At 44.8% G+C, this 27,891-nt stretch overlaps 1 protein-coding gene across 1 annotated transcript; it reads right to left on the bottom strand.

Moving 5' to 3' along the window:
• Nucleotides 1-7: 7 nt before the first annotated feature.
• Nucleotides 8-23,878, bottom strand: gpt2 (glutamic pyruvate transaminase (alanine aminotransferase) 2). The gene is made up of 11 exons (XM_017724266.2): nt 23,440-23,878; nt 16,840-16,929; nt 13,057-13,165; nt 12,248-12,381; nt 11,146-11,389; nt 9,573-9,652; nt 8,095-8,231; nt 6,113-6,287; nt 4,695-4,850; nt 3,306-3,418; nt 8-1,623 (listed from the first exon to the last, which is right to left on the bottom strand). The coding sequence occupies exons 1-11, from the start codon at nt 23,725-23,727 to the stop codon at nt 1,500-1,502; spliced, it is 1,650 nt and encodes a 549-aa protein (XP_017579755.1). The 5' UTR covers nt 23,728-23,878; the 3' UTR covers nt 8-1,499.
• Between the last annotated feature and the right edge of the window lie 4,013 nt (nt 23,879-27,891).

Here is a 27,891-nt window from a genome sequence, read left to right as displayed (position 1 = left end):
ACAAATATTAACAATATTTACACAAAACTGTTCCGGCTTTAATTCTGAAAACTTGCCACAGATTAGCAAAGGAAACTGAGCTGTCAGGGAAAAAAATCCACAGAGAATTGGTGTTTACAAAAAACAAATAATAATAATAATAATAATAACAATAATAATAATAATAATAATAATAATAATAAATGACCGCATAATTAAAAATGAACTCTAAAGGCACCTCAGTAGCCTGTAGACAAACACTGGTCGAGTTAAAACAACTGGATTTTTTTTCTTCAAATTCATTCAGTATTTATTAAAAACCAAAAATATAAACAAAGCATATTGTAAACAGAATGACCGATAAAGTAACAGAACCTTGCAAAAGTAAAAGCAAACGTTTGGCACGATACAGTAACAGGAGACCGGCGGGAACTTCATAATTCCCTTTATGCGTTACCACGTCGAGGAGTGACCGGTGTTAATAAAACCGCTGTGAAAAAGTTCCCATGGAATTTTCCAGGACACCGAATTCATTCCTCAAACAGGACTCGTTATAAACTCTTGTGCGTTTTAAGCGTAAAAACTTTCACAGCCTTGCTCTGCGGCCAACTGCGTCCGCTGGCTCCGGCGCGAACTGTTCAGCAGAGACAGCGAGGAGGATTACAGCGCCTACTGTCAATCCGTATGTACAGGGGTCCTTTATCCCGGACAGCAAGAAGATCGCGAGCCACTTCCGGCCTGCTGACGGCCCACGGGGGAGCTTTAGACAAACTCTGTCTGAAGAGATTATAAACCAGTTAGACCTCTTATGCAGATAATCTGGGTGGTCCAAGCAGCGAGACACCGGCCCTTTTCAAGTGGTCCGAGACGCGCTTGCTATCCGGGATTGGGAAATAATTACTTAGCTGGCTGGTGGTTCATTAAAACTACAGCTCTACTGACTGCATTTGTTATTAAAGCTAATTGTGTCCCTAAAATCAATAAGCAGAGTTAATTCATCCTTCATTAGCTTAATAGCATCTACACAAAAAAAAAACCTTTTCCAAGCATCAAATACTAAAAAAAAACAGGCTCTAGATAAAATTTTCACCGCAGCGAAAAGCCTCGGAATCGACAGTCGAACAGCCCCAAAAATAACGCCGCAGAAATTCTCTGGGAAGTGCAAAACTAAGTAACCAACAGGAATTTTAGAGCTCAGATTAAAAGTGACAAGTTTAGGGACAATTGCCTGAATGGGCTCTGTGTTCGGATGCGATGTGGGTGGGGGTGGGGGTGGGGGTACGGGTGAGGGTGGGGGGCTTCTGAACATTCATGCTTTAATGCTGTAGCCTAAACTGACCCCATCCCTTTTTCTTTATAACGACATTTCAAAAAAAGGCACGAACAGAACCGAACAGCCCGTCCCGACCGGCTCACCTGAACAGACAGTAATAAATCATAGTAAGTCAACGCTGCTTAACACTACTGTTACTGTGGGGTTAGTGTGTTAAGTAAACGTGAGCATGTCCGGTCTGGTCTCCTCAGGCCTGCACTCGGCACTGAGGCTCTTCCAGAGCGGAATTCTCCTTCAGGAACTTGATGTGGAAATCTCGCACTTTCTCCAGCAGCACCTTCAGCTTCTCAGGAGACGGCAGGATGGTCATCCTGCAGCAAGTCACACACAAAAAGAGGCATCGGTCAAGCAGAAGTGCAAGGAAACTCAGCAAGAGAAGTGATTTTGTGGATGTGACACCGTCGGATCAAAATCTCGTATCTCCAAAATAGTAACTTTACAGGAGAAGGAAAAAGTTCATTCTTCATAGTTCATTCTTCATGGAATTTACGGACCATGTAAATTTTCAAATTATGTCAAAAACTGACAAACGACAAAAATGGAGATACGAGCTTTTGTTCCAACAACAGCGATACTTCACTTTACATGCAAGTCAATGGAACCAGAATTGTTCCAAGTCATTTTGAGCTGTTACTTTTGGTCCCTTTAATCATGGAAATTACACACAATGTAAAGAAAATTCAGGTTTGGCACAATTTGAAGACGACAAAAATGAAGATATGAGGTTTTGTTCCGACAGCAGCGACATTCTATATTTATACTATAATAAGTGAAATGTATTCAGAGTGGTCCGAGTGGTCCGAGTGGTGCAGTTATGAACTGCTCTCATTACTTTACAGTGGTGGTGACAGAAACCAGGAATCACTGCCTACAACAAATACAGCCCAGTGAGCCCACAGACACACACACACACACACACACACACACACACACACACACACACACACACACGTCGGTTTTCAGATGTAAACGCTGACAGTAAATTAGTGATTAATCTACTGGAAAATAAGCACTTTTTCTTCAAGGACTCATTTTTTAACAATGCTCTGCTGCACCTCTCTGCCACGAAATGTGCAAAAGACACATTTTATCATTTCTTTTACAATTTTCTGGGTTATTTTCTTCTAATTCGTTTAAAGAGATAAACAGAAATTGCGCTACAACTTGCTAAAAATACCACATTCAAGTTTCCTGTAGAGGAACAAAACGTAATTTGATCAGATGTGTTCAAACCTTGGCGTTTGAATGTGAACTTGAGCCCAAAATCATCCGAGAACCATCAAGGAAATCTCTGACATCAGGCAGGGAATATCGTGTCATGACTCTGAGGGAGATTTTAGAGGTGGATGTCTGGTTCCTATCACCACCACTGTGAACAATTCCAGCTATAACAAGCCAAGTTTCTCTGGAAGGGAGCGAGCGACTCCGAGCGACTCCGAGCGACTCCGAGCGACTCCGAGCGACTCCGAGCGACTCCGAGCGACTCTTCATTAAGTTTCTAATTATGCAGAAGTTCAGCAAAATCAGTGAAATTCCCTTTTAATTAAAATCACCAAATAATTACAGGCAAAAAAAATGGATCCCTCTTTTGTCAAGACAACTAAACTCGTGTTTAAATAATCAGTGTAGATCTGTGAACTATGATCTTACGTAATACTGAGCAGGGACAGCAGGTCAAAGGACTCTTAGGAGGAGGTATAACAGCGCGTTCCGCTAAAGCAGCCGCTTGTTTGTCTTCTGCTTAAAATAACCAAACGAGTTCGTTCGCCTTTAACATTTTTCCCACCAACGTCAAGTTGCCGATGCTCAAGCTCCACTTGCGTCCAAAGAGGAGATGAAGGAGAGCTTAGTTTAGACAGGGACTGAACCTAGTCCTGGACTAAACTGTGATTGTGGTGATTCACTGATTCATTACAAGTCTTATTAGGACTGATCTTAGTCTGTTGGCACTGGAGACCCCTTTAAACAGAAGGATAAACTGAGGTAAACATACCTGAAGTGGTAGGTGCCCTCCCTCTGGCCGAAGCCGCTTCCAGGGACGACGCAGATTCCGGTCTCCTCCAGGAGCCTGAGGCAGTACAGCATGTCTGGCTGCATTCCCAGAGCCTGCAAACCACCAGAGTACACCAGATTACATCGAACCGGCAGCTTCCCACGGCATCTGACCACAGCCGTTACATCAAACCTGCAAACCCTGGACATAAACACCATTTCACATTCCCTCAACATGCTGGCACAGCTCGGCGGAGCCCAACCTTATCCACAAAGGGCCAGTCATCATTCCAACCGAGCAGGAGCTCATCTGGACTTGTTTAGTGAACTGGTCAGTCTTCCAATCCACAGATCAGGAGTGGTTCTGCCTTCATCAAATAGATCAATCGATGGATACGTAGCAAATAGATTAACGCACTGGCAGGCTACCTAGAAATTGGTTTGCGTGTGTTTTATGCTCTCGTTAGGTAAAAATGAGTAATCTATCCATCCATCCATCCATTATCTTCCGCTTCTCCGGGGTTAGGGTCGCAGGGGCAGCATCCTAAGCAATGAAGCCCAGACCTCCCTTTCCCCAGCCACTTCCACCAGCTCTCCAAGGGGGATTCCGAGGCGCTCCCAGGCCAGCTGGGCGATATAGTCGCGCCAGCGAGTCCTGGGTCTTCCCCGGGGTCTCCTCCCAGGTGGACTCGCCTGTGACACCTCCGGAGGGAGGCGTCCAGGAGGCATCCTAACCAGATGCCCGAACCACCTCAGCTGGCTCCTCTCGACGTGAAGAAGCAGCGGCTCTACTCCGAGTCCCTCCCGGATGACTGAACTTCTCACCCTAATGCGTAATCTATTTACAGTAAATAAGATGCACTGCAGTCCAGCATGGACCTGACCAGTGATGGAGCTGTGTGGAGCAGCATCTAAACCTGGCTCTTACTTTGAGGTGCTTGCTCTGAAATGAGGTGCCCACCTGAACAGAGGACAATAAACTCAAACATGATATTTTATCTTTTGTAATGAACTGCCCCTTTTGAGCCCCCCTCCCCCCCATTTAGTTGATTTGAACACAACCAAATTGTGCCCTGTGCCAAATTTAAGGATCAACATATTATATATTTAATATGTTAACTTCAGCAAATAAACAAAGTGCGTAAAAGTTTCAGGCACCTGGAAAAAAAGAGTTAAAATGATGGGCTGGACAGTAATCACTAACCCAGAACCGTGATATTAAAATAACTCATTTTAAAACAATAAGGAGTGACTGTGTCAGCGTGGGTAACCACTCCTACACCTCTCTTTGTGGCAGTGCGGTATTTGTAGGTTTCTCTCATTTTGGTTTGAGCTACACGGCCAGCTGAAGTTGAGGGCAGTCGTGGCTCAGGCTATAAAAGGAACGTACCTTGGCCTCTTCCACTGCTCTGGGGGGGATGAAAATCTGGGGGAATGCGTACATGGCTCCCTGGACAGGATTGCACTTGATTCCAGGCACGGCGCTGAGGATCTGCTCCGTCAGCTTAGCTTTATCTGCCAGGGCACCCAGCACTGAGGCCTTCTCCTGAGAGATCACACATACAGCACGATCAGCCGAGAGAGAGAGAGAGAGAGAGAGAGAGAGAGAGAGAGAGAGAGAGAGAGAGAGAGAGAGAGAGAAAGATGGATAGATAGATAGATGGAGAGAGAGGGAGAGAGAGAGAGAGGGATAGATAGATAGAGAGGGAGAGAGTGAGTGAGTGAGTGAGTGAGTGAGAGAGAGAGAGGGATAGAGAGAGAGAGAGACAGAGAGACAGAGGGAGAGAGAGAGACAGAGGGAGAGAGAGACAGAGAGACAGAGAGAGACAGAGGGAGAGAGAGACAGAGAGAGAGGAGAGAGAGAGAGAGAGAGAGAGAGAGAGAGAGAGAGAAAGATGGATAGATAGATGGAGAGAGGGAGAGAGAGAGAGGGATAGATAGAGAGGGAGAGAGTGAGTGAGTGAGTGAGTGAGAGAGAGAGAGAGGGATAGAGATTGATATAGAGAGAGAGAGAGAGAGAGAGAGAGAGAGAGAGAGAGAGAGAGAGAGAGAGAGAGAGAGAGAGGGAGAGAGAGAGAGAGTGAGTGAGTGAGAGAGAGAGAGAGGGATAGAGATTGATATATAGAGAGAGAGAGAGAGAGAGAGAGAGAGAGAGAGAGAGAGAGAGAGAGAGAGAGAGAGAGAGAGAGAGAGAGAGACAGAGATGAAGTTCAAACATTTCATTTAACGGATGAACTACAGCACTGCAGGGTGCGCGAGCTCCGCCGGTTAGGGAACGCCTGCTGCCTTCGGGGATCTATGTTTTCTCTGGTTTTCCGTGATAAATCAGTGATAAATCATAAAGCACCTACGTGGGAATCATCTGGGATGAATAAGGAATTATTTCTCTTCAACATTCACCTCTATGATCATCACAGCGTCTTGTTTGGTGTGAAAAGCGGGTTTTAAATGATAACGACAGTTTTTTCCCCCCAAACTGCTATTAACACACACGGAAATGTATTCTGACCCAAGGTGGTTAAAACGTGGAAACGAGGGGATAAATCGCGTGGTCCTCTGCTTGATTCCGAAAGCAGCACGGACACTAATATATGCGCATAATCGGTTGATTTCTCGAAATAAATCTGTTTAGTCTTTCATTTCTTTTATTCAGAGGACATCTGGTCCCAAAAAATGGGCAAAACTAAACATTGTCCTGCATTCCTCGCCCGTACAGGGTAATCCCAGCCCTGCAGTGTCCAGAACAAACCCTCTCGCCCAGCAGCTCGTCGCCTCTTAGACCACCAGCATTTACGCCGTGAAACTGACCTTGTGGAACTGAGCGAACGAGGGCTCGTCTGGCTGTGGAGGGTTCACGATCACGTCCATGGCAGCCTGGCCTGCCACCGGGGGGCACAGTCTGACCGACAGCAGCTTCACCAGCTGGGCCTTGACCTCCGGATCCAGGTTTACGATCTCCATAAAGCCGCCCCTGAAGCCGCACCTGAGGAGAAGAGCTTAGGGTTGGTCATCGCTTGCTGGACACAGCGACGTGGGCATTTATTGTCTCTCTCTCTCTCATATAATAATAATAATAATAATAATAAATAATTAAAAGTAATTAAAAACAAACATATCAATAATAATAATAATAATAACTAAAATAAAAAAGATAATAAAAAACACAAAATAAACAAACAATTGGAAAATAAACAATAATAACAATAACAATAATAACAATAAACATAATATTATTCTTCCTTGCTCCAATTTCACTGTTCTTGCCTGCCGTTTCTCTCCGTGACCTAAAATTTAATCAAGCGTTCCTCGACTTGAGACCGTAACCATTTCCTCCAAGCTCAAGAGCCAAAGAAAATGGTTCTATACAGAACCAAGAACAGTCAAGGAACGCTTTGTATGATTAAAGGGTTCTTTACTTTGTGAAACTGTTATTCAGATTAGTGAAGAATGTTTTCTATAGTTCTATATAGAACCTTTTTGAGAAGGGTTCTGTATAGTACCAAAAAGGGTTCTTCAACTGTTACAGACTTGATGGCGTAACGATAGAAGAACCCTTTTTGGTGCTACATAGAACCATCTATATCCATCAAAAGAACTCTTTAAAAGTTCCCTGTTCTATATAGAATCACTCTCTTTTCTAAAGAACCTGTAAAGAACCGTCTTTTTAAGGAGGGACTCTCTCCTTCCTTGTTCCATTATTTTGCTGAACCAAACCGGGGGAAAGGCTCTGAGGGCTACAGACGGCTGGTGATGGGTGGAGCTCAGCACACTTCACCGTTAGAGCTGCTGCTGAAGGCGAAGATTAAATTAAACGAGTGTTCTGAGGCCGATCGGCTCCGCTGAGGCAGACAATCGGGGTATCTTGTGTTCTCATCAGGAACGCCGCAGTAGGTGGACCAAGGCCATGTTATTCCAGTTCGTCAGCATTTTTTCACAGGAATGTCGCTTGACCTCTTCTCGCCTGCACATGTGAACTCGATCAGGGCCACATGTTTCAGCAGAGCCCAGCGAGTCGGCTTTCACAGGAACAGCGCTTCCTTTCAGACCTAAATACAGAGAACGTCCAGGACAAGCTGCCTGAGCCGTTTCTGTATAAATACCTCAGTTTAAAACGGTAAAACCCCCAACAGCACTTAACTAGAGTAAAGCTATTCAGGTAATAGCTCCAATAATTAGGTATAATTAAGACTTTCAATTACAATAATCTACTATAAATTATTCAGTAACTGCTACAAATCATTAAGTACCTACTTTAAAGTATTTAGTATCCGCAATTAATTATTCAGTATCTACTATAAATGACTCAGTAGATACTATAGATCAGTAACTACTGGGAATTATTTAGAATCCACTTTGATCTATTCAGTATCTGCTATGAATTATTCAGTATTTTATTTATTTATTTTTAGTATTTATGAAGGATTCAGTAATGGCTATGAACCGTTCATGTCCTATGAATTATTTAGTACCTTAAATCATTCAGTATTTCAGAATTATTCTCTATTTTTGAAGTTATTGTATCTATGAATGATTCCATAATTGCCAGGAATTATTCATTATGTACTATGAATTATTCAGTAACTGCTATGACGCTGATTTGTGGGTTATGTTATGATATTTGTGTGAGGAATTCTACTGTGAGCTTTCCGGACCGCAGCGTTGGGAAATGTACTGAATGTGGCCGTTATGTCATCTAAATGTGAGCAGGGCGAGGCGTCAGTGAAAGCCGAGTCCTGGGATGGCGGGAGGTGAAACTTTAGAGCTACGCTGACTCAGCCAGCCATACTTACTCTCCTGTGTAACCTTTGGAAGTGGAGTGGAACGAGGCCAGTTCCACGCTGTTGAAGTACTCCGGCCCCATCTCATACAGCACCTTCTTAAAGGAGTGGAACTCGCAGTCCGGGGCATAGACGTTCTCCTGATACACCTGCAGGTTGTGGGAACATGAGGATTAACGCACACAGTAACAGAACGGGTGTAAAATATTAGGATTTAAATACTTAAAATGTAAAATTGTACTAATGGGGTAAAAAGTTGATTGACTATTTAAAACGAGCCAAAATGTTTTCAAATGAAATGCAAATTTTTAGGTAGGAGAAATTCAGTTGACAAAGAGTCATCAAATCACATTTATTGTCTCATCACATTTACACACATGGAAAGTAAGTGAAAGTTTTAGGTGCGTAGCCCCCTTACAGAATTTAAATACCTAAATAAATAAATAAATAAATAAATGTTACTGGGCCATCCATCATGAAATTTCCACACAATGTAAAGAACGGCTGCTGCACTCGAATCATGTAGAAAAGTGAAGAAAAAAAAAAAAAAAAAAAATCACAAAAAACTGGAGATGTTTTTCTTCCGACAGCGACGATGTGCTAAAGCAACAGACACGAAAGCATCTGGAACATGAAAATGGAAAAACTCGCTCCACAGACCAGATTCTGAAACAACACAGAGCGCCTGCTAAAACGTCAGACGACCGTAATAAACGACCGTTTATTTAATTTCCTGTCAAAATAAAGTTCCTCTGATGTCTCTACAACTACATATAATTTCAGTGTCAGTGAGTCGCTCTTCCCCTTCATTCCAGCTTCCACTCTTCTCAGGAGCCTCACTTTCAGCTCCTCAAAGAACCTGCAGACACGCCTCCAAAGCTCAGTCTGAGAAGCTGGTTGATTTTCTGAACTAATCAAACCCATTCAGTGGTGCTGAGGTCTGGACTCTGGGGTGGTCAGTCCATCGTCCAGCTTTGTTTGATGTGTCCGTCTCCTTTTCTCACTGAGGTTCTTCTTGATCAGCTACACGTCCTTTCAGACCCACAGCGCTGAGTGGTCTTCTCACAGTGGAAGGATGGACAGAAACACCTGTGGATGTTTTCAGATCTGAAGCAGCTTGATCTTCTCCTCTCTCTCAGAGATCAAAGCTTTGAGTGCTGTTTATCTGATGGGGGCAGTTTTGGGGTCGACCAGCTCTTCCAGGTGGTTGTTAGGATCATCTGCTATCTAATCTCCTCACCTAAATGAACGGTGGTCTCTGATTTTTGCACAGTACTGTATGCCTCAGTCTTACAAATGGTTACGACTAAAGGTTATGCAATCAGCTGGAGTCAAGTGAGCTGCCTGCTGTCAGATGCTTTAGAAAGGCTTCTTCAGGCCTTAGACAAACAACATTTATCTCCGAGTCTCAGGCTTTAAAGGTTTACAGTTGAGTGTGAGGAAGCAAAAAGGCTCCCGGTGAATGCGCTCCTATGAGAAATGGAGATTACCTCATCAGCCATGACAAACAGGTTCTCCTCATAGGCGAAATGCAGGACGTCCTCGATACACTTCTTGCTCTGGACTTGACCTATCGAGCAAAACACAGGAGAGAGGAGAGACCGTCGCACTCAGTGCTGAAACCAAGCCTGCATGTAATTCATACTGAACCTCCGAGAAAAGACACGACTTAAATATAACGGCCCTGATGGGACGAGACCTTTTCCTACAAACGAGAGCAACTAGCAACGTTATATCGGCCCTTATATTCTTCTTTTCAGACGTTAGAAAATCATGGCCTTCTTATTTTCATTGACCTGTGCTTTCATTGTCTAAACTCACAGGGTACAGTTCAGCCAGATGAGCTCCGCTGGAATTCTTTTATTATTATACACATTATTATATACACTTTCCCCATTAAAGTGAACTGGCTTTTACACCGAGCACATTTTAGTTTTGTCCAGTTTAATATGGCTTTATTATTGTCTACTGTATTTTAAAACTGCACTGCTTACACATTTAGCACTGCTAAAACACTTCTGCTGGCACTAGCTTTGGTGGCAATTGTGATGGAAATTCAGACCCTCAAATCTAAATCCAGTTGGTTTTTCCTTCCCTAATAACTGGTGGTCAGTTGTATAACTTACTGGCCACTGCAAAGTGGGTATGCCGGCGTGCATATTATATTATATATATGAGAGCGAGTGAGCAGAAGCTTCACAAAATGGGTTTTCATGGCTGAGCAGCTGCACACAAGCCTAAGAGTCAACACACACAATGGCAAGCATTCTGTGGACTGACTAATCACATGTTTCTGTCTGTCAGTCTGATGGATGAGCCTGGGTTTGGCAAACGGCAGGAGATTATTACCTGCCTAAATGCACTTTGCCAGCTGTAAAGTTTGGTGGAGGAGGGATGATGATACTGTCCAGACTGTTCTCTGTCCTGGCACCAAGGTGGTGGAATGAACTTCCCCTAAGTGTCCGAACAGCAGAATCACTTGCTGTCTTTAAACGACGTCTGAAGACCCGTCTCTTTACACTACACTTATCTAATCACTAACGCTGTCTATTAAAGATCTTCACCTCTTTTTGTTCACTGTAGTTTATTACAAACTTTTGTTCAGCAGGTTTAGTGTTGTGTAGACTCCGTGTTGAGTTGTAGGTATTTTTCTACTTGTTGTATTTGTTTTAGGTCTCAATGTATAGATAACTTCAGGTAGCAATTTAGAGCAAAGCTCTTTAAAATTATGTCGACCTTTATTAACATGAGATATTCTGAAGTAATGACAAGCACTTTTGTAAGTCGCTCTGGATAAGAGCGTCTGCTAAATGCCATAAATGTAAATGATACTGGGTTGTTTTTCAGAGGCTGGTCTAGAACCCTTAGCCCTTAACGACTCAGCAGACCAAGACATTTTGGACAACTGTACACTTCCAACTCTGTGGAACAGTTTGGGGAAGAAGCTTTTCAGCATGACTGAGCCCCAGTGCACAAAGCAGCTCCATAAAGGCCTGGCTGGGTGAGCTTGGTGTGGAAGACCACTACAACAACCAGTTATTAAAAGGACCCGAGTTTTCCCACCTGTGGGGTTTCCCGGGTTGATGATGCAGAGGACTCGGGGCTGGCAGTGCTGCTTGGCAGCCTGATATGCTCTGTGCAGCTCGTGCACGTCTAAGGCCCAGCAGTTGTCCTCGTCGAGGTAGTAGTTGACCTGCACAGCGCCCAACTCTGCGATGGCTGCGGAGTAGAGCGGATACTGAGGGATGGGGATCATCACTCCGGTGCGGGCGCGACCTTCACCCGACACCAGGAGACGCAGGATACTCTGGGAAACAAACACAGATCAACATGTTTACTCTAAGGTTTCAAAAACACCACTCACACCATGTTTACACCTGGCATCAACATGAGCCAGGGGTGCTATGAACAGAAACTCCAAGTAGGGCTGAAAAATCAGGAGAAAACATTAATTGCTGTTTTTCAAACCAACATTATGACAGCAATTATTTAGTGTGAATTAAGCTGAGGGTCGTTTTTCTTTGCCAAGACCACCAGCACATCCGTTTTTCTTCAGGCTCAAGGTTGGTTTGCAAAATGCAGCAAGACAGGCTGCCAGTTCAGGACCTCTGCATTATTGGGTTAAACGTCTCCACGTAAAACTTAAGATTTCAGTAGTGCACCCTTATATAACACCCCCCCCCCCCACACACACCCCCCACCCCCCACCCCGACCACCAGCACATGACTGGACTGCTTAATATAGTGTGCCAGTTTAAGAGCCCTACAGTATCAGCTGAACAAGGCTTTAGGCTTAGACTAAATGGACAAAATTCAGGCTTCAAGGTGGCTCCTACTGTTTTTAACTGCTTTAGTCCCCGTTTATAGACCACGGTGCGTCATACAGTGTCAGAATCAAGTCATTTAGATATACCGGACCACTCCACATGGTATGAGACGTGTGGCAGACAGTGAGCACCATCAGTTCTTTAAACCTTTTGTGCCCAGATTTTTCCCTGTGGTTGTACACATGGTACAGCGGCTCCGGCCAGTCCCTTATCTAAACAGGTTAAGCAGTCATGTCCTCAAAACGTGTAAAAGCTGCTTTGTCCATCTACATCTTTACATGACAATCTTAAACATCACATTTCTATAAAAGAGTCATGTCCCTTTCCCTGTAACGTACCACAATCCCATCACTGGCACCGGTGGTGAGGAAGATGTTCTCCCAGTTGGACGGCACTCCCTGGTCTCTCTGCTCGATGTATGCAGCAATGTCCTGCCGGATGCAGTCCACCCCCTGGCTGGCACTGTATGACCCTGAGAGAAAAGGATCCGTCAGCGAGCAAGAGGAGAAAAAGCACTTACTGCTGCAGAACTCCCGAGGCCCTGAGCAAAGATAAAGCTGATAAATCCATTTCCTGAGGACCGTGTGATCCGTGCCATTATACAGCCGTAGCCCTGTTATCTCACTCCACTGAACTATAGAGCGAATGAAACGCCAGGGACTCGTGCTGGGTTTTAAAGGATGGAGTCTATTGGGGTGCTAAACTTTATTTGCTCCAACTTTTAACAGACAAACATAAAAAAAGGAAAAAAAGAGCACTGAGCAAAACTCAAAAGGCCACCTATTCGTTTCTTTAACTTCCAGTCAAGTGCTGTTCATGTTATTGGGACAGTTCTGGTGGTCTACCACGGCTTTGGTCGTCTACGTCCTCCTTCTGTATGCAGGTTATCTAGTCTACTCACAAATCTCCCGCAACATGACTGCCTTGGACCAATTGGTCATTCTGACTAAATCAATTAAGGTCAGCGGTTTGACGTTTACACCATTTAAAAATGCCAGCTGCCCTTTTTGAACAGGTCAGCGATACTCGTCCACACCTACTTTGGGCAGCAGTTGAGCATGATTTTTTTTTCCTGCTGTAAAATTTCCTGTTTTGCGATGACAGCAAAAAAAAAACAAAAACCTTAATCATCAAAAATATCACACACCCAGGCTACGCCCCCCGCAGCCCTGCAGGATACGCTGTGCTCTCCGCTTAGCGTCCTCTGGGAAGCTGGGGCTGTCCAGGAGCTCAGGGAAGGTGCAGAGAGCGACCACCTGCCGACAGAAACACAGGTACAGGTCAGGCCTCCAACAGTGAACTATGAACGAATGAGCTTTTTAAATGAAACAGTAGAAGCCATATAGAAGTCATGTTATGAATTTGTTAATCATTTTATTTACTAATAAAAATTAATAAATAAAAAAAACAAATAAAAAATAAAACGGCTTTTTAGATACGATGTCCTGCATCCCTGCCATAAATACATTAAAAAATAAAATTTTAAAACAAAAAAAAAAATGACATTCAAGGCCAAAACTCCCCAAAGTTCTATAAATAAATGAGCAAGCTTTGGGTGTCTGGTTCTGACCGACCGACTGACCGCTACAAGGTAGTTGTGAGTTAAACGTGAGGTTCGATGGGCTCTACAGGCTCTGCTCACGCTTTAGAGCACACGTGTGTTTCATGTGATGAGAACTCATTTGGCTGAAACTTTACACTCCACATCACAACAACACTCGACAGGACTGGACTTCACAGTTTGGGAGGGAGCACGTACGTGTACGTGTGTGTGTGTGTGTGTGTGTGTGTGTGTGTGTGTGTGTGTGTGTGTGTGTGTGTGTGTTTCAGGAACATGTTGACCAACATCTTAACTGTTTTGACAACCTTCCAGCCCTCAGTGTCCAGGCAGGCAAAAGGTCACATCCATGGGGCTCAACTTAACTTACAAGACTTTAAAAACAGTCGCTGCAGGTGTTGAAACACACACGTAAATAAATAATTGCTTGTAAATAGCAGCTGTAGGGGGCGGCGGTGAGTCGTGTTCTGTCCGTCTTCAGCTGGGAGCTAGTAAGTTTTAATAGCTGGGAAGTGATACAGCTCAGTCAGAGCAGTGGCTTTAGGCTTGTACTGTAGTTTTGCACACAATGAACAAAAAGACATTTAACTGCAATTATGTAATTACACATTTCCACCAGAGAGGTCTCCAAATCCCCAAATCTTACATAGACCAGCTTTAAACTTGGGCTTGCCCTTTTATCACCAACACAAAACCTCTGTATTAACAATGTAGAAGCGTTCCACAAGCTGAGGGGAGTATTTGGGACATGCTTGATGTGGAGTTTGCAGCAAAAGCAACGTTTTGTCAAGTAAAATTTCACAATCGTGACAAATCAGTTCCAAATGCCATTTTCAATCCAAAACAGACGGATAAGCTACATTTCTGTGAACAAACGTACTGAAATGACCCTTAAAACACAGAAAAGGCTGAACTGAAATGTCAGTACAGCCCTCGTAGATTCCTCCTCCCAAACCGAGAGAAACGTGGCTCTGCAGCGCTGCGAATACGCCGCACAAACGTCCTCCATTCTGATCATAAGGTTTACGGAAATCTTCATCCTGCCTGACGGATTTATTTCCACTTCATGTGCTGCAGATTCAGAGGCTCAGTTCATCCAGCAGTCTTTTGTTCTGTTCAGTGAAAGGCTGGATTTACTGTCTGTGGCACCGCTGACCACACAAACCTAATTACAATGGGTCATCTTCCACAGGAATGTACACCGTCCACTGGTCAACAGGCTGGGTTGATTTTAAAAAGCTGCTTCAGGAACGTATTAATCTGCAATCCGTTTCTTCTCGGATCAGGTTTCTGGCTTTTCTACGTGGCAAAGATTTTAACCGACAGTTGAAAAGACCCCGTTTGGCCGAGATACAGACCAAAATAAACGCCTCCTGTTTTTCTCCGAAGCTGCTGATGAATAAAACAGGACTGTCAGGTCACAACGTGACAACAAGCAACATCCCAAGGCCTGCGAGTGGAAACTGAGCTCTGGGGTTAAAAGGAAACACGCTGCTCACTCTCGGTGCCAAAATATGAACCCGGTGCTCCAACAGATGCAGTCACTCCGGGACACTGAGCACTAGGGGTGGGCGATACGGCAAATAACATCACGATACTACACAACGTTTTCACAATAGAGGATATGCGTCAAAATATTTGGCTTCTTTCTAAGATTTAAGTTAGAACAGACAAAATAGAGCCTGTAGTGCCAAATACTACTTACTACTACCACTAGAACTACTACCACCACCACCACCACTAGAACTACTACCACCACCACCACCACCACTAGAACTACTACCACCACCACTACTAGAACTACTACTACCACCACCACCACTACTAGAACTACTACCACCACCACCACCACCACTACTAGAACTACTACCACCACCACCACCACCACTACTACTAGAACTACTACCACCACCACCACCACTACTAGAACTACTACCACCACCACCACCACCACTACTAGAACTACTACCACCACCACCACTACTAGAACTACTACCACCACCACCACCACCACCACCACCACCACCACCACTAGAACTACTACTACCACCACCACCACTACTAGAACTACTACCACCACCACCACCACCACCACCACTACTAGAACTACTACTACCACCACCACCACCACCACTACTAGTACTACCACCACCACCACCACCACCACTACTAGAACTACTACTACCACCACCACCACCACCACCACCACTACTAGAACTACTACCACCACCACCACCACCACCACCACTACTAGAACTACTACCACCACCACCACCACCACCACCACCACTACTAATAGAACTACTACCACCACCACCACCACCACTAGAACTACTACCACCACCACCACCACCACCACTAGAACTACTACCACCACCACCACCACCACCACTAGAACTACTGCCACCACCACCACCACTAGAACCACTACCACCACCACCACTACCACCACCACTAGAACTACCACCACCACCACCACCACTACTAGAACTAATACCACTACCACCACCACCACCACCACCACCACTAGAACCACCACCACCACCACTAGAACTAATACCACCACCACCACCACCACCACTACGCTTTTTATTCAGGGTTTACAAACTGTGCTGCACTAGATCCAATTAAAAAGCCCTGATTATCCTCACTTTGTAATTAAATAATTAACTAAATGTAGACAGCGCTGTTTAAGTACTGACGATACCCACGACATGCTCAGAGAAGCATACTAGGACATGAAATATCGTCAATATTGCTTGCCTCATCTGGGACAGTGTAACATACTATATCGATATTGTCAGAAGAAAACCTCGTATCTCCAAAATGGTCACCAGGAAAAGGAAAAAACCTACTTTACTTTCAATGCAAGTCAATGGAACCAGATTTTTTCCCCCAGGTCATTTTGGGCCGTTTCATTTGGTCCATTGATCATGAAATTCACATACAATGTAAAGAGCAATAGGAATTTTCAAATTATGTCAAAAACTGAAAAATGGAAATGAAAAATTTATCGATATTGCGATATTAACCTTTGCTTTACTGACATCACAATCCAATATGCAAATGAACCCCCTAAGCAGTCACAGCAGTTTTACCAAGTCATGTGAGCAGCCTGACCAATCACAGCTCCACGAGTGTCTGTGGGCGATTTGATGAATTTCAGGTATTCATGCTTTCATGCATACGTTGTGTATGCTAATCTTCATGATGCTACTGGTTCAACCAGGTCACACTGATGCTCCCGTGAGCTTTACCTGAAAATAATAGCACCTCCTCCTTTACAGGGAACACAATAAAACACATGTATTCATTTATTCATCATGAGGAACGACCTGAAGCCTACAAGAGGAACACACGAACACCCCTCACCTGTCTGAGGAACGTGATGGGCTGCTGTCCCATGGCGTGCGCATCCCCGATGTTGGCTTTGATGACCTCAGTGAAGGGCTTTTTACCCCCCTATTAGGACAGACAGAGAACAGTCATCAACAAACATGCAACGAGAACTCCTCTACCGGGATACTGCTCTCCGACAACGTGGATATTCAAGGTTGTACAGAAACACTGGGCTTAGAGAAGCTCAGGCGAACACAAATTACAGGCTCTGCTGAAATTACACACTTCAAGTGACTTAACGGAGTTAGAAATGCTTATTTAGGAAACTTTGACGCAGCACCATAACAAAGTAGACACCACAATCATGGCATAACACCACAAACACCCTATACTAGTAGTATAGTATAGTATATAGAGCTGCGCATGATAAACGACCCAGAACGTTACATCATAAAAACTATGTTTCCATCATATTTTATAGTTCCTTTCATGTTTGACCCCCTTAATGGAAAAACCTATACTTGACATAGTTCTAGATCAGCTCGTCTACAATGAAACTGCTGTCCAATGTTTGTGTTCATTACGCATTTGGAACAAATTCAGGGCGAACAGGTTTTTAAGAGGTGGACGTCTGGTTCCCATCACCACCACTGTGAAAGGCTCTGAATGGGGTTTACAGGTTAAGATAAAGTGATTATGCAGAGATTTTGAGAAAATGAAAAAGATGCGAGTTTCTGCTGTTTGAAGAAAAGAGACACCTGAGAACTTGACGATCGTGTCAATAAACAGCTATTTTAAAACATTCACGTAGAGAAGCTTTGAAGCTGCTCTATAAAAGACGTGTTTAATTCCAAGAAGCCCGATTCTATTTGTTAGGACCACATTTTGAAATAACTAGCAGCAATAAAACACTTGCAACAGCAGCAGCAGCCCGGAAAAACGGATAGATACTGGTGTCCGGTCGGAAACGAGCTCCCAGTAGAAGGTGGCTAGCAGGCATGTTTCTGCGGAATATAATCTCACTTTATCAGACCAGCTTATCAGGTTTGAACCAGTCTGATGATCCATCAGCGTCTGGGACCGACGGAACAAATCTAACCAAGATACGGCCAGTGAAGTCTACAGCACACAGCCAGCATCTCCACTGGACAGGTCAGGGCTGGTCCTGTCGGCGCCACATCTGCCCTCATCTTTAAAATGTTTTCCATCATTGTTCTCCTCAAATGACTCACGCCACACAATCAATCAGGGGCGGGTAAACAAGGGGCGGGTAAACAAGGGGCGGGTAAACAAGGGGCGGTACGTTGTGCCAAGAGTGTTATCTCTTTTAATGAGAGCTCACAGCAAAGATCCTACACTAGAAACACCGATTAGACTTATTTCTGTTGCTTCTGCCGAAAGAAAAATCAATTTCTTTTTTTTCTCGTTAAAAAAAAACAAACAAAAAAAACAAAAAAAACACGAGACAATAGAAGTCAAACCGCCCCTACACTTTCTGTAATGCACTATTTCTCAGACGTGGAGAGGACATTAGGGGGGCATACGAGCAAAGCGGGTTTGTTCAACACTTCAGTTTTAAAACAGCTATATTCCTGCATTACGCTCATTCAGTTAAAGCTGCACTTCATATGTTTTTCCGTTAAAACTGAAAGGTGAAAGGATAAAAACCGGTTTAAATATGATGAATGTGTGCCGCTGTGAGTCGCCCTGTAAAGAGGAGTCAGATCACGTCATACGTCTTTACTTACTGTTTCACAGAATCTAAACGAAGGTCCGGCTCGATGTTTTGGCCTCAAACGACCGCAGAGACAACATCACACTGATGATGTGATGACAACAGTAGATAATTCACTCAGTTTAGACCGAGTTTCCCTTCCGATCATCAGATTCGTCCTCTCTGGGAAGCTGAGCGAAGCACAAAATATTCTCACATGTGTGTAATTACACATTTATACCACAGAGGTCTCCAAATCCCCAAATATTACATAGAGCAGCTTTAAACTTCTCCGCTGACATTCATGTGGCACTCAAAGCAGTAATCTCCGCGCTGCTCTGTGCGGAGCGCTTTGTGAGTTACGGCGGTTACGGTGCTGTATGAAGTTGCCGTGCCACCATCGTGGTGTTGCAATGAACGCTGCAGCTCTACTTAGGAAAGAGCAACATAAAAAGGTTTATTGTTATCGTCTTAAATCACATCACAATACCCTTTTCTGGGTAAACGTTGGGTACAGTCAGCACATCAAAGAACTGTATGGATCACAAAACAGATGTGATGTTATATTTTTGCTGTTCAATAAATTGTGCCGGTTATAAACGCAGTTTTCAGAGACGAGTGAAACTCCGATACTCCAGCATCATTAGCCGCTTCACTGGCTTGTTTTGACATGGTTGCTGAATGTAGGTCAGTTTATAAACTCTTTATAAACAGTTTATAAATCTCTTTCGTCTGTTCCTGTCCAGTCTGCCCGCCAGCAAACTGCCAGCTCAGCCTTTCTGTAGCGCAGCTAAGTGGCAACGGACCTGAAGACAAGAAGAAAAGGATGAGCCGTCCATTGTGAGGTGCAGCGGCTCAAAGATAAAATTCTCCAAAAGACTCGAGATTTTTGCCAATCCCATTAAAGATTCAGACTGAGGTGTTTATTCTCATTCTACTCAACAATCTGATGGAAAATCTTCGTTTATGTGCTCACTACAAGTATCTGATGCAAAATGACGCGTGTGCGTGGACTAGTGCATAGAGTAGACGTTACCATGACAGCGAACATCACGTGAGGTCCAGTCAGAGTGAGATGAGCAGCAGTGAGCAGTGATTGTGTCTTTAACTGCTTTAAAATGACGTCAGACTCAGGAAAACGTCCTTCACACGTCCTTATTAAAGAAGGCCGAGAGGAAGACGTCGTGCTCTGAGACGCATAAGCTGGACGTCCGTCCCACCGCCGTCTTTTAAAGATCAGAGCATGAACTTCGTCTCCTCTGCAGACCAGTTTCTGCTCCGCCTTGTTGAACGGGATAAACCCTCACTGTGACGCGACGCACATGCAGAACGGACTGAAACTTTCCGATAGGGAATGTAATCGGATACAGACGTTTACATGGATATTATTCTTCTATTTAACAGATTATTTATGGGACTACCCACCTCGATCAATCAGATAGAAATTGTATTCCAAACGGCCTGAATTGGACTAGACTATTCCAATTAAGGTGTTTATATGATATGATATGATATGAATGAAGCCTTTATTGTCACATAGTCACCAAAGTAACCAGCGAAATTATGATCAACCCGTCCGAGCACATACAATATGACAAGGGGGGAGACAGGACAGGAAGACGGCATGAGAAACAGAGAAACAGAATACATTGGGTAAGGGAGGAGACATAAAACCCCCCCCAGACTGAGTTCCTAAGGGAACTCAGTCTAGGAACAGAGAAAAAAACACCTCAGCATTAGCACACAGTTCCACACACACAAAGTCCATAACTTGCTACGGGGATGGGGGCGGGGGGTGCAGACAAATCCAGCGTAGTAAGCGGCCATCCGGATTCTGCAGCCATCCGGCGCTGATCAACAGACCCGTCATACCATACCAGGGGGGTAAAGCGGCGAAGGCGTTGGAAGGGGGAGGGGGTAGGAGGGAAGGGGGAGTGGAGGGGGGGGGGGGGGGGGGGGGGGGGATAAGGGCCTGAAGAAGGCGCCCTGCTCGGCATCCCAGTCCAGGTATCTCACAGTTCGCAGGGTGGAATGGCGATAACACAGCAAACGCCATGGAGACAACCTTGATCGGGCCCAGGCAGAGTCAACAATCAGCAGATCCAGGGAAGAGGGGGAGGAGGATAAGAGAGGGTCTCGCAGCAGTGTTCCTCTGGAGGAGATATGATGTACCAGCCAAGGCCAAGGCCCGCGCTGATACGGGGAGCCGAAAGCAGATAAGAAGGTTTGCAGGCTTCGAGCGAGTAGCCGTATTTTTTTACGGTAGCTCACCAAGTCCATTATGGTCACTCCAACGATCCATTTTCCTTTGCAAAGCCGCCAACTTCTCCACGATGTTATCCAGGGAACGACTTACAGTCAAAGTCTGAGTGTTGACAGCTCTGCCCACCACATCAATCATGTCGGGCAGCTTCAAGGGGCCGTGGACAGCTGCCCCCATTTTGCGAATTTTGCGATACACCAGGGCAATGCCCAATCCAATCAGCAAAGCACCTGCGATCATGGTTCCGAATAGGTAGACGTCCTCAATATCCTCCACGGAGAGAGCCGCCAGACACACGACACGCCAGCTCTCCCATGCGTCCATCGTGTAGCCAGCTGCAAACGTTCCGGCAGGACAGGCTGGTTCCCCCGAACCAGAACTTCTCGTCGAGAAGATGGTGTCAATTGCGCCGAGAGACCATTTGATCAAATCCATATTTTAGGTTTGAAGAACAGCGCGGAGAGAGTCTCTCAGTAAAGAGCTCAGACTAGACTAGACACGTATCATATGGACGTATTCTAGTCCCATTGAGCTATTAGTCGGAATTTTAACAGAATATTAGGCTGCATGTAAACCTTGGCCAGTTAATGCCTGGAAGCCCTGTATATCAGATTTAGGCAATTTGGCTGCAGTTTGGTAGGACGGTGAATCTGCCGTGACACGCCACTATATTCATATGAACAGTGTGTAACAACTTGCTTGTTAGTGATGCTCCAGTCATTCATTTTTATACCCGATTCTGATTTATTTACAGCTAAACTGACTCATTATTATTAGCCTTTAGCTCAAATATATGAAAAGCACATCTCCAGGACTTTCTTTTAGCCAACGTTGCAATACGAATAAATGTCTTTGCTCTTTAATGAGCCCAGACGTGCATAATTACACCATGTTAACGAAGGTGTAGCAGCACTCCGTTAAAGCGCTCTGAGTAAGCCTGCCTCGCCTTATTTACGCCATGAAACTGCAATGCTGATCAACCAAAATGGGAAAAAAGAGAAATGAAACCGACAGACTGCTAACACTGTGTGTGTGTGTGTGTGTAGGACCCAAATGCCCAGCCCAGGTACCCACTCTCACAGGTGGAACCAAGAGAACCCGTTCAGGTGTGCAGGTAAAACCCAGGAGAGACAGAAAAGTAAGACGGGTGCAGTCTGTCAGGTTCACCACAACTAAGAGTGACAATTTAACGGCAGCGTATAAAACTAATTAGTGAATTAGTCCCGTCTAACTGGATTTCCTGCACTGCAGTGTGTAAAACCAAGAGAGGTCATTTTCATGTGGCATATATGCCGCTTTACGCATCATAGCAAAAAAAATGAGTCCCAACACAGAACAGAGCTTCGGCAATGAGGCGGCACTAAACTGTGTGATCTGGAGGGATCAGGGACACTCCTATTGGACAGATCTACCTTTTGGATCAGACGTCTGAAGCAGGTTCTCCGGTCCTGAAGAGCCACTTTCCTGCAGAGTTCGGCTCCAACCTGTATCCAGCAAGTTGTCCCGCCCCTTACTTAACCCCAATACATCTGATCCAGCCAATCAGGGACTTAGGTTGATTAGCTGGAGCTGGTGTGAAAAAGGTGTCCAGCGCTGGACACCACTGCTCTAAAAGCTCCGCCGCAGAAAGGTCGAACGTAAAACACTTGTCGCTGCTGCTGGAACAAAACCTCCCATCTCCAAAACAGTAACTTTACAGGACAAGGAAAAAGAAAAAAATACTTCACTTTTAATGCAATTCAATGGAACCAGACGTCTTGACCAAGTAATTCTGTGTGACTTCTTTTGGTCCATTTATCATGAGATTTCCACACAATGCAAACGACCCTGGTTTGCAGTGGTTTTGTGATGTTTCTGGCTTTTGGCCTAAAAACATATTTTAACCGATTCGTTTTAATCCATCCGTGGAGGAAGGATACAATTACAGGTATTCCAAGGAATAAAAGGAAAGCTTTTTCCAGCTTTTCCATTAAACATCCCACATGTGTCTTCTGAGTTTATATGGATTCACAGGTGGTTTTGTGTAGTAAATAAAGTGGCTCCATTTGTGGTGCTGAGCAGCGCTTCTCAAGCCTGGTCCTGGAGGCCCGCTGTCCTGGACATTTTAGAGTCGGTCCTGCGTTAACGCAGCCACTTTAACTCAATGATGGGCCGCTAACGAGCCGATTAGTTGGATTGAGTGTTGGGAGGAGAGAAAAACGGCAAAAATACACAGCAATGAGCAGAGACCAGGAACAGGGACGGTTAAGACATGACCGCCTGGTTCCCATCACCACCACTGTAAAGAAATCTCCACATCTCCACAATTAATCTTCTCACACCAACCGGCTCTGTTCACATCTCAAATCACTGGACTGTGTACATTTTGAAAAATAGGTGGAGTTCCCCTTTAACTGCCTATTGAAAGTTGACCATTATCAGCTGGATATTGATGATACCCATAAACCGTAGGTCGTTAATATCGCCCGATATTATCGGTCAAATGATATATCGGTTGTTGAAAGAAGAGAAAGTAAAACTGATTAAGCTTAAAAAAGGGAAGTTGGTCCGTTTACCCAGAATTTATTATAAATAAGTCACATGAACACAAACATTTGGAATATGGGTGGGATTCCCCTTTCGGTCCGGCTACGCGTGCTGCCCCTGCTCTACCCACCTCCTGCAAGATCCTCTCGATCTCCCCAGCTTTGATCACGATGGGTCCCCTCACCGCGTACTCCACAGCCTTCACCTGCGGGTTCAGGGTCTCCATGGTCAGCGTCTTCTCCCGGGCCTTCCCGTTCCGCGCTGCGGCCACTGCTGCTGCTGGAGCCCCGGACGCGTTGTAGCGCCTCAGCCCGGCGCGGTTCGTCCGCCTGCCGGGCACAGGAGCGGCTAGAGCCGGGCATGGCTCTAATGCTCCGGCCATGAGGGAGCGAGCAGCGATGGACTGGAGCCGGTGCATCTCCTGGCAGATGGGGGGGGTCGGTGAGGAGGCGGGAAACGGAGAAATGAACGATCTAACAGACCCCGCGCTTTGAACCGCGCCGCGGCGATGAGGCAGAAACGATGAGCGCCCGTCAGCCGAACCTCAGCATCAGCCGCCAATACACAGCGCGGACACACACACGCCCACCGGCCTCCCCTCTTTCATCAGCCCGTCCCCGCCTTTCCACTGGGTAATGTAGTTTTTACGGCTAAGCGAGCCGCGTCGGTGCTACGGGGCGGTGCCGATGTTAGGACTACGTTACCCAGAGGGCACTGCGTCGCGCTGTCCGCTCGTCACCGCTAGAAAGAGTTTCATCAGCTGAAGTTGAAGAGCTGAAAAGTGAAGTTGTGGAGATGGGCGGCGTCCCAAACCGCACACTGCGGAAACGGGCTGTCTCTGTATGTCTATCTGTTCTGTCTATCTATCTGTCTGTCTATCTGTTCTATCTGTTCTGTCTGTCTGTCTGTTCTGTCTGTCTATCTGTTCTGTCTGTCTGTCTGTATCTGTTCTGTCTGTCTGTTCTGTCTGTCTGTCTGTCTATTCTGTCTGTCTGTCTATCTGTTCTGTCTGTCTGTCTGTCTGTCTATCTGTCTGTTCTGTCTGTCTGTCTGTCTGTCTGTCTATCTGTCTGTTCTGTCTGTCTGTCTGTCTGTCTGTCTATCTGTCTGTTCTGTCTGTCTGTCTGTCTGACTCTGTTTTATTTTTTTCTTTCTATGTTTTCTGCCTTTTTATTCTTTCCATCCTTCCTAACTGCTGTTGGGTAACGCTGCTTTGAGACGCCACTAGCTGTAAAAAGTGCTGCTCAAATAAATCTTCTAAGCCGTTTCTCCTCCTGAGTCATGGGGGGTGCTGGAGCCTCTCCCAGCGGTCATCGGGCGAAAGGCAGGATACGCCCTGGACAGGTCCGCATCAATTCCAGTTAAACTTAATAATTATACTAATTATTATAACCTCCTACTGCTGGGATAGGCTCCAGCATCCCCCCGCGACCCTGACGGAGAAGCGGTTTAGAAAATGGATGGATGGATGGATTATAACCTCTTATTCTCCAGGGCGTGTTTTGGTTTGTCCATCTGAATCTACGTGACCAAATCGCAAGGCTAATTATTCAGTCACTGCATGAAATAAACGCACATCTTTGTTTCATTAATTTATTTATTTACTGTAAAATCTCCCCTCAAATTACCAGAACGTGTGTTTCATGATCTCCACATTTCACTATACACTTACAATTCACTGCTGAAAGCCAAAAATCTCCGATGCTCTTTGTGTTGTTCTCTAAAAGTGATGTTTCCAGAGCAGATCACTGAAGAGACGCCGTCTGTTTATAGTTTAGAGCCCAGATTTGGGGAAAAACGGGTCGACTTTCAGTAGAAAAACAAAGTTCAGCTTCTTTTATTATAAGGGTTTAAAATGACGTCACCGTCTATTAGACTGGAGAGAAGAGCTACAGCCTCACACGACGCCCAGCTTCTGAATGGAGCTTATGGAATATGAACGTTATGAAGAACATGATGAAGTGCGTTTAGGGACCACCGGTGGTCCCGAGGAGCTGAAGAGGATAACTTTGTAACGAAAGCTGCAGTTGGTCTTTATTCTTTAAGTACTGACCGTATTCACGACATGCTCAGATCAGCATATTGTGACCATTTAATATGATCAGGATAAACTATCATCATATTGATGTATAGCCTGCAATGTACAGCCTGTATACAGCCCATTAGAGGAGGATACTGTGGAATAAATATATATATATATATTACTGTTAGAGCAAAACAAAACAAACTGATGAATCTCAAACGCGAGAGATGCAAACGACAGCAAAGCAGGACAGGAGCTGATCCCACACAGCATAAGGGAGTAAAGGTGAAGGACTGAACTGGAACTGAGGAAAAAGCTCATTCCTCTTTCTGATCAACATAAAGACCAAAGTACAAACCCACGAAAAACACACGTCATATCATATAACACAGCCAGCAAAGTGACAGACCCGCACTGATAATACAGCCTGCGTGCTGCAAAACTAATACACGCTGAAAATAAATAGAAACAGGTGAACAGATCAGAGTACACACTGCCCACTCAGCTGTTTTTATAGGGCTGTTACAGAAACAATGCAACGCTGCCCCCTGCTGGACAGACTGCCTTCCCCTCACAATCATTTTTAATTGCAGTAAAGGAGAAAAGAACGCTCTGAACTCAGGAGCTGATTTTCTCCATTTATTCTGTTTATCTTTATCTATCTATCTATCTATCTATCTATCTATCTATCTATCTATCTATCTATCTATCTATCTATCACATTAAAAACATAAAATACATTAGGAGATTAACATGTTTGAACTCATTCAATCTGTTTGTTTGTTTGTTTGTTTTTAATTGTTTACAGGGAGGTTACATTCCACGTGCCAAGAGCCAGTTTCTGCCACAGGGGTCTAGGCCCACCGAGGGCATCCCCGCCGTCTCCCGCTACCTGTATGGCACTGCACCTCGCCCCCATGCTGGACCTTGCGGGTGGTGGGCCCACATGGTCTCTCCACGTTGCCACTTCGTGCCCGGCCGGGTTACGTGGGCTGCCCAGCCACCAGGCGCTCGCCGGTGGACGCTACCCCCAGGCCTGGCTCCAGGGGTAGGTCCCGGTGACCCTCTCCCAGGCAGGGTACGCTCCAGACCTGTTCGCCCTGGGAGACCCTACCAGGAGCATATTGCTCCCGACGGCTTAGCTCTGAAGATCCCGAGACCACACAAGACCTGCCTTCTGCCCAATGACTGCTGGGATAGGCTGTGTGTATATATATAGATTCAGATTCCTTTATTGATCCCAGGAGGAAATTGCAGTTGTTACAGTTGCAGCCATTTATGTAAAAATAAACACTTTACCAATAATTTAAGACAATATAGAGAATTTACAGTATGTACACCAGATTTAAGCACTTAAGAATATAGTAAGGTGGCGGTGATTGTGATAGTAATATGAAACATTATATATATATATATATACACGCACACACACACACAAATACATATATATATATATATATATATATATATATATATATATATATATATATATATATATATATGTGTGTGTGTGTGTGTGTGTGTGTGTGTGTGTGTGTGTGTGTGTGTGTGTGTGTGTGTGTGTGTGTGTGTGTGTGTGTGTGTTTCGAGTGTATTTTCCCTCATGGCAAGCAGCCAGATGTTTTCTGCATCCTGGGACTTACTCAGCAGCCTGATCTGGTTATGACTGTTATTATTCGTGTTTACTGGGCAGCTTTGCTCGGTACCGCGGAGCATCGTGTGAACTCAGACTGGAAACTTTCTCTTTTATTGCACTTATTCTGTCCTTATTGTTCCGGTGCCGCAGTGCGCATGCTCGGCGCGGGTCGCACAGAGGAAGTAGCGATGGACATTCCGGCTCTTTTCAGTGAGTCGGATCAATCGGCTCTGCTCACAAAGAATCGACTCTTTCGGCTCCCAAACGGCTCTGGATTCACTGGCACTCTTTCTTTCTGTTTTTTGTTCCTGGAATGGTCGCTGTGTCTTTAATTCACTCTCCAAATGAATCTTAGTCCGTCATCAAACAGCCCAGTAAACACACACCGGGTTATGTTTGTCACTGTGGTGGACAGTAACTGAGTAACTGAGTAAATGTATTTAGTTTCTGTACTTTAGTATTTTTGGTGTATCTGTACTGAAGTTTCTCCATTTCTGGGCGACTTTTTCCTTTCACTCCACTACATTTCAGAGTCTAATATCCGACTTTTTCCTCCTACATTTTGAGAAATCTGTCGTTCCTTTTGGTTTCTGTGTGTATAAAAACGTAACATGTCAAAACGAAAGAAGCGCAAAGCCAGAGCACCAATCAGGGCCCAGCGGTCACTTTGTTTAGAGCTGGTTTTGACCTGTTGGTCATACCGACCCAGTGCAGCACGCGGTTCAACGTCAGCGCAGCAGCGTAAAACTTTGGGAGAGTCTGTTCAACATAAATGATGAACTAACCTAACTTTGTGTAAATAGAGCTCAATATAGAAATATGTCCACATATGCAGTCGAGACTGACGCGGCTTTTTTCTGAATTTCTACAAACACCATTTCATTTTATAGTAAATGAGTTTGGGCTGGTTTATGTTTATGAAC

The sequence above is a fragment of the Pygocentrus nattereri genome, chromosome 25 (genome assembly GCF_015220715.1).
Source record: "Pygocentrus nattereri isolate fPygNat1 chromosome 25, fPygNat1.pri, whole genome shotgun sequence".
NCBI lineage: Eukaryota > Metazoa > Chordata > Actinopteri > Characiformes > Serrasalmidae > Pygocentrus > Pygocentrus nattereri.
The sequence above is the reverse complement of the archived record's forward strand: the minus strand, read 5'-3'. Positions and strand labels throughout refer to the sequence as shown.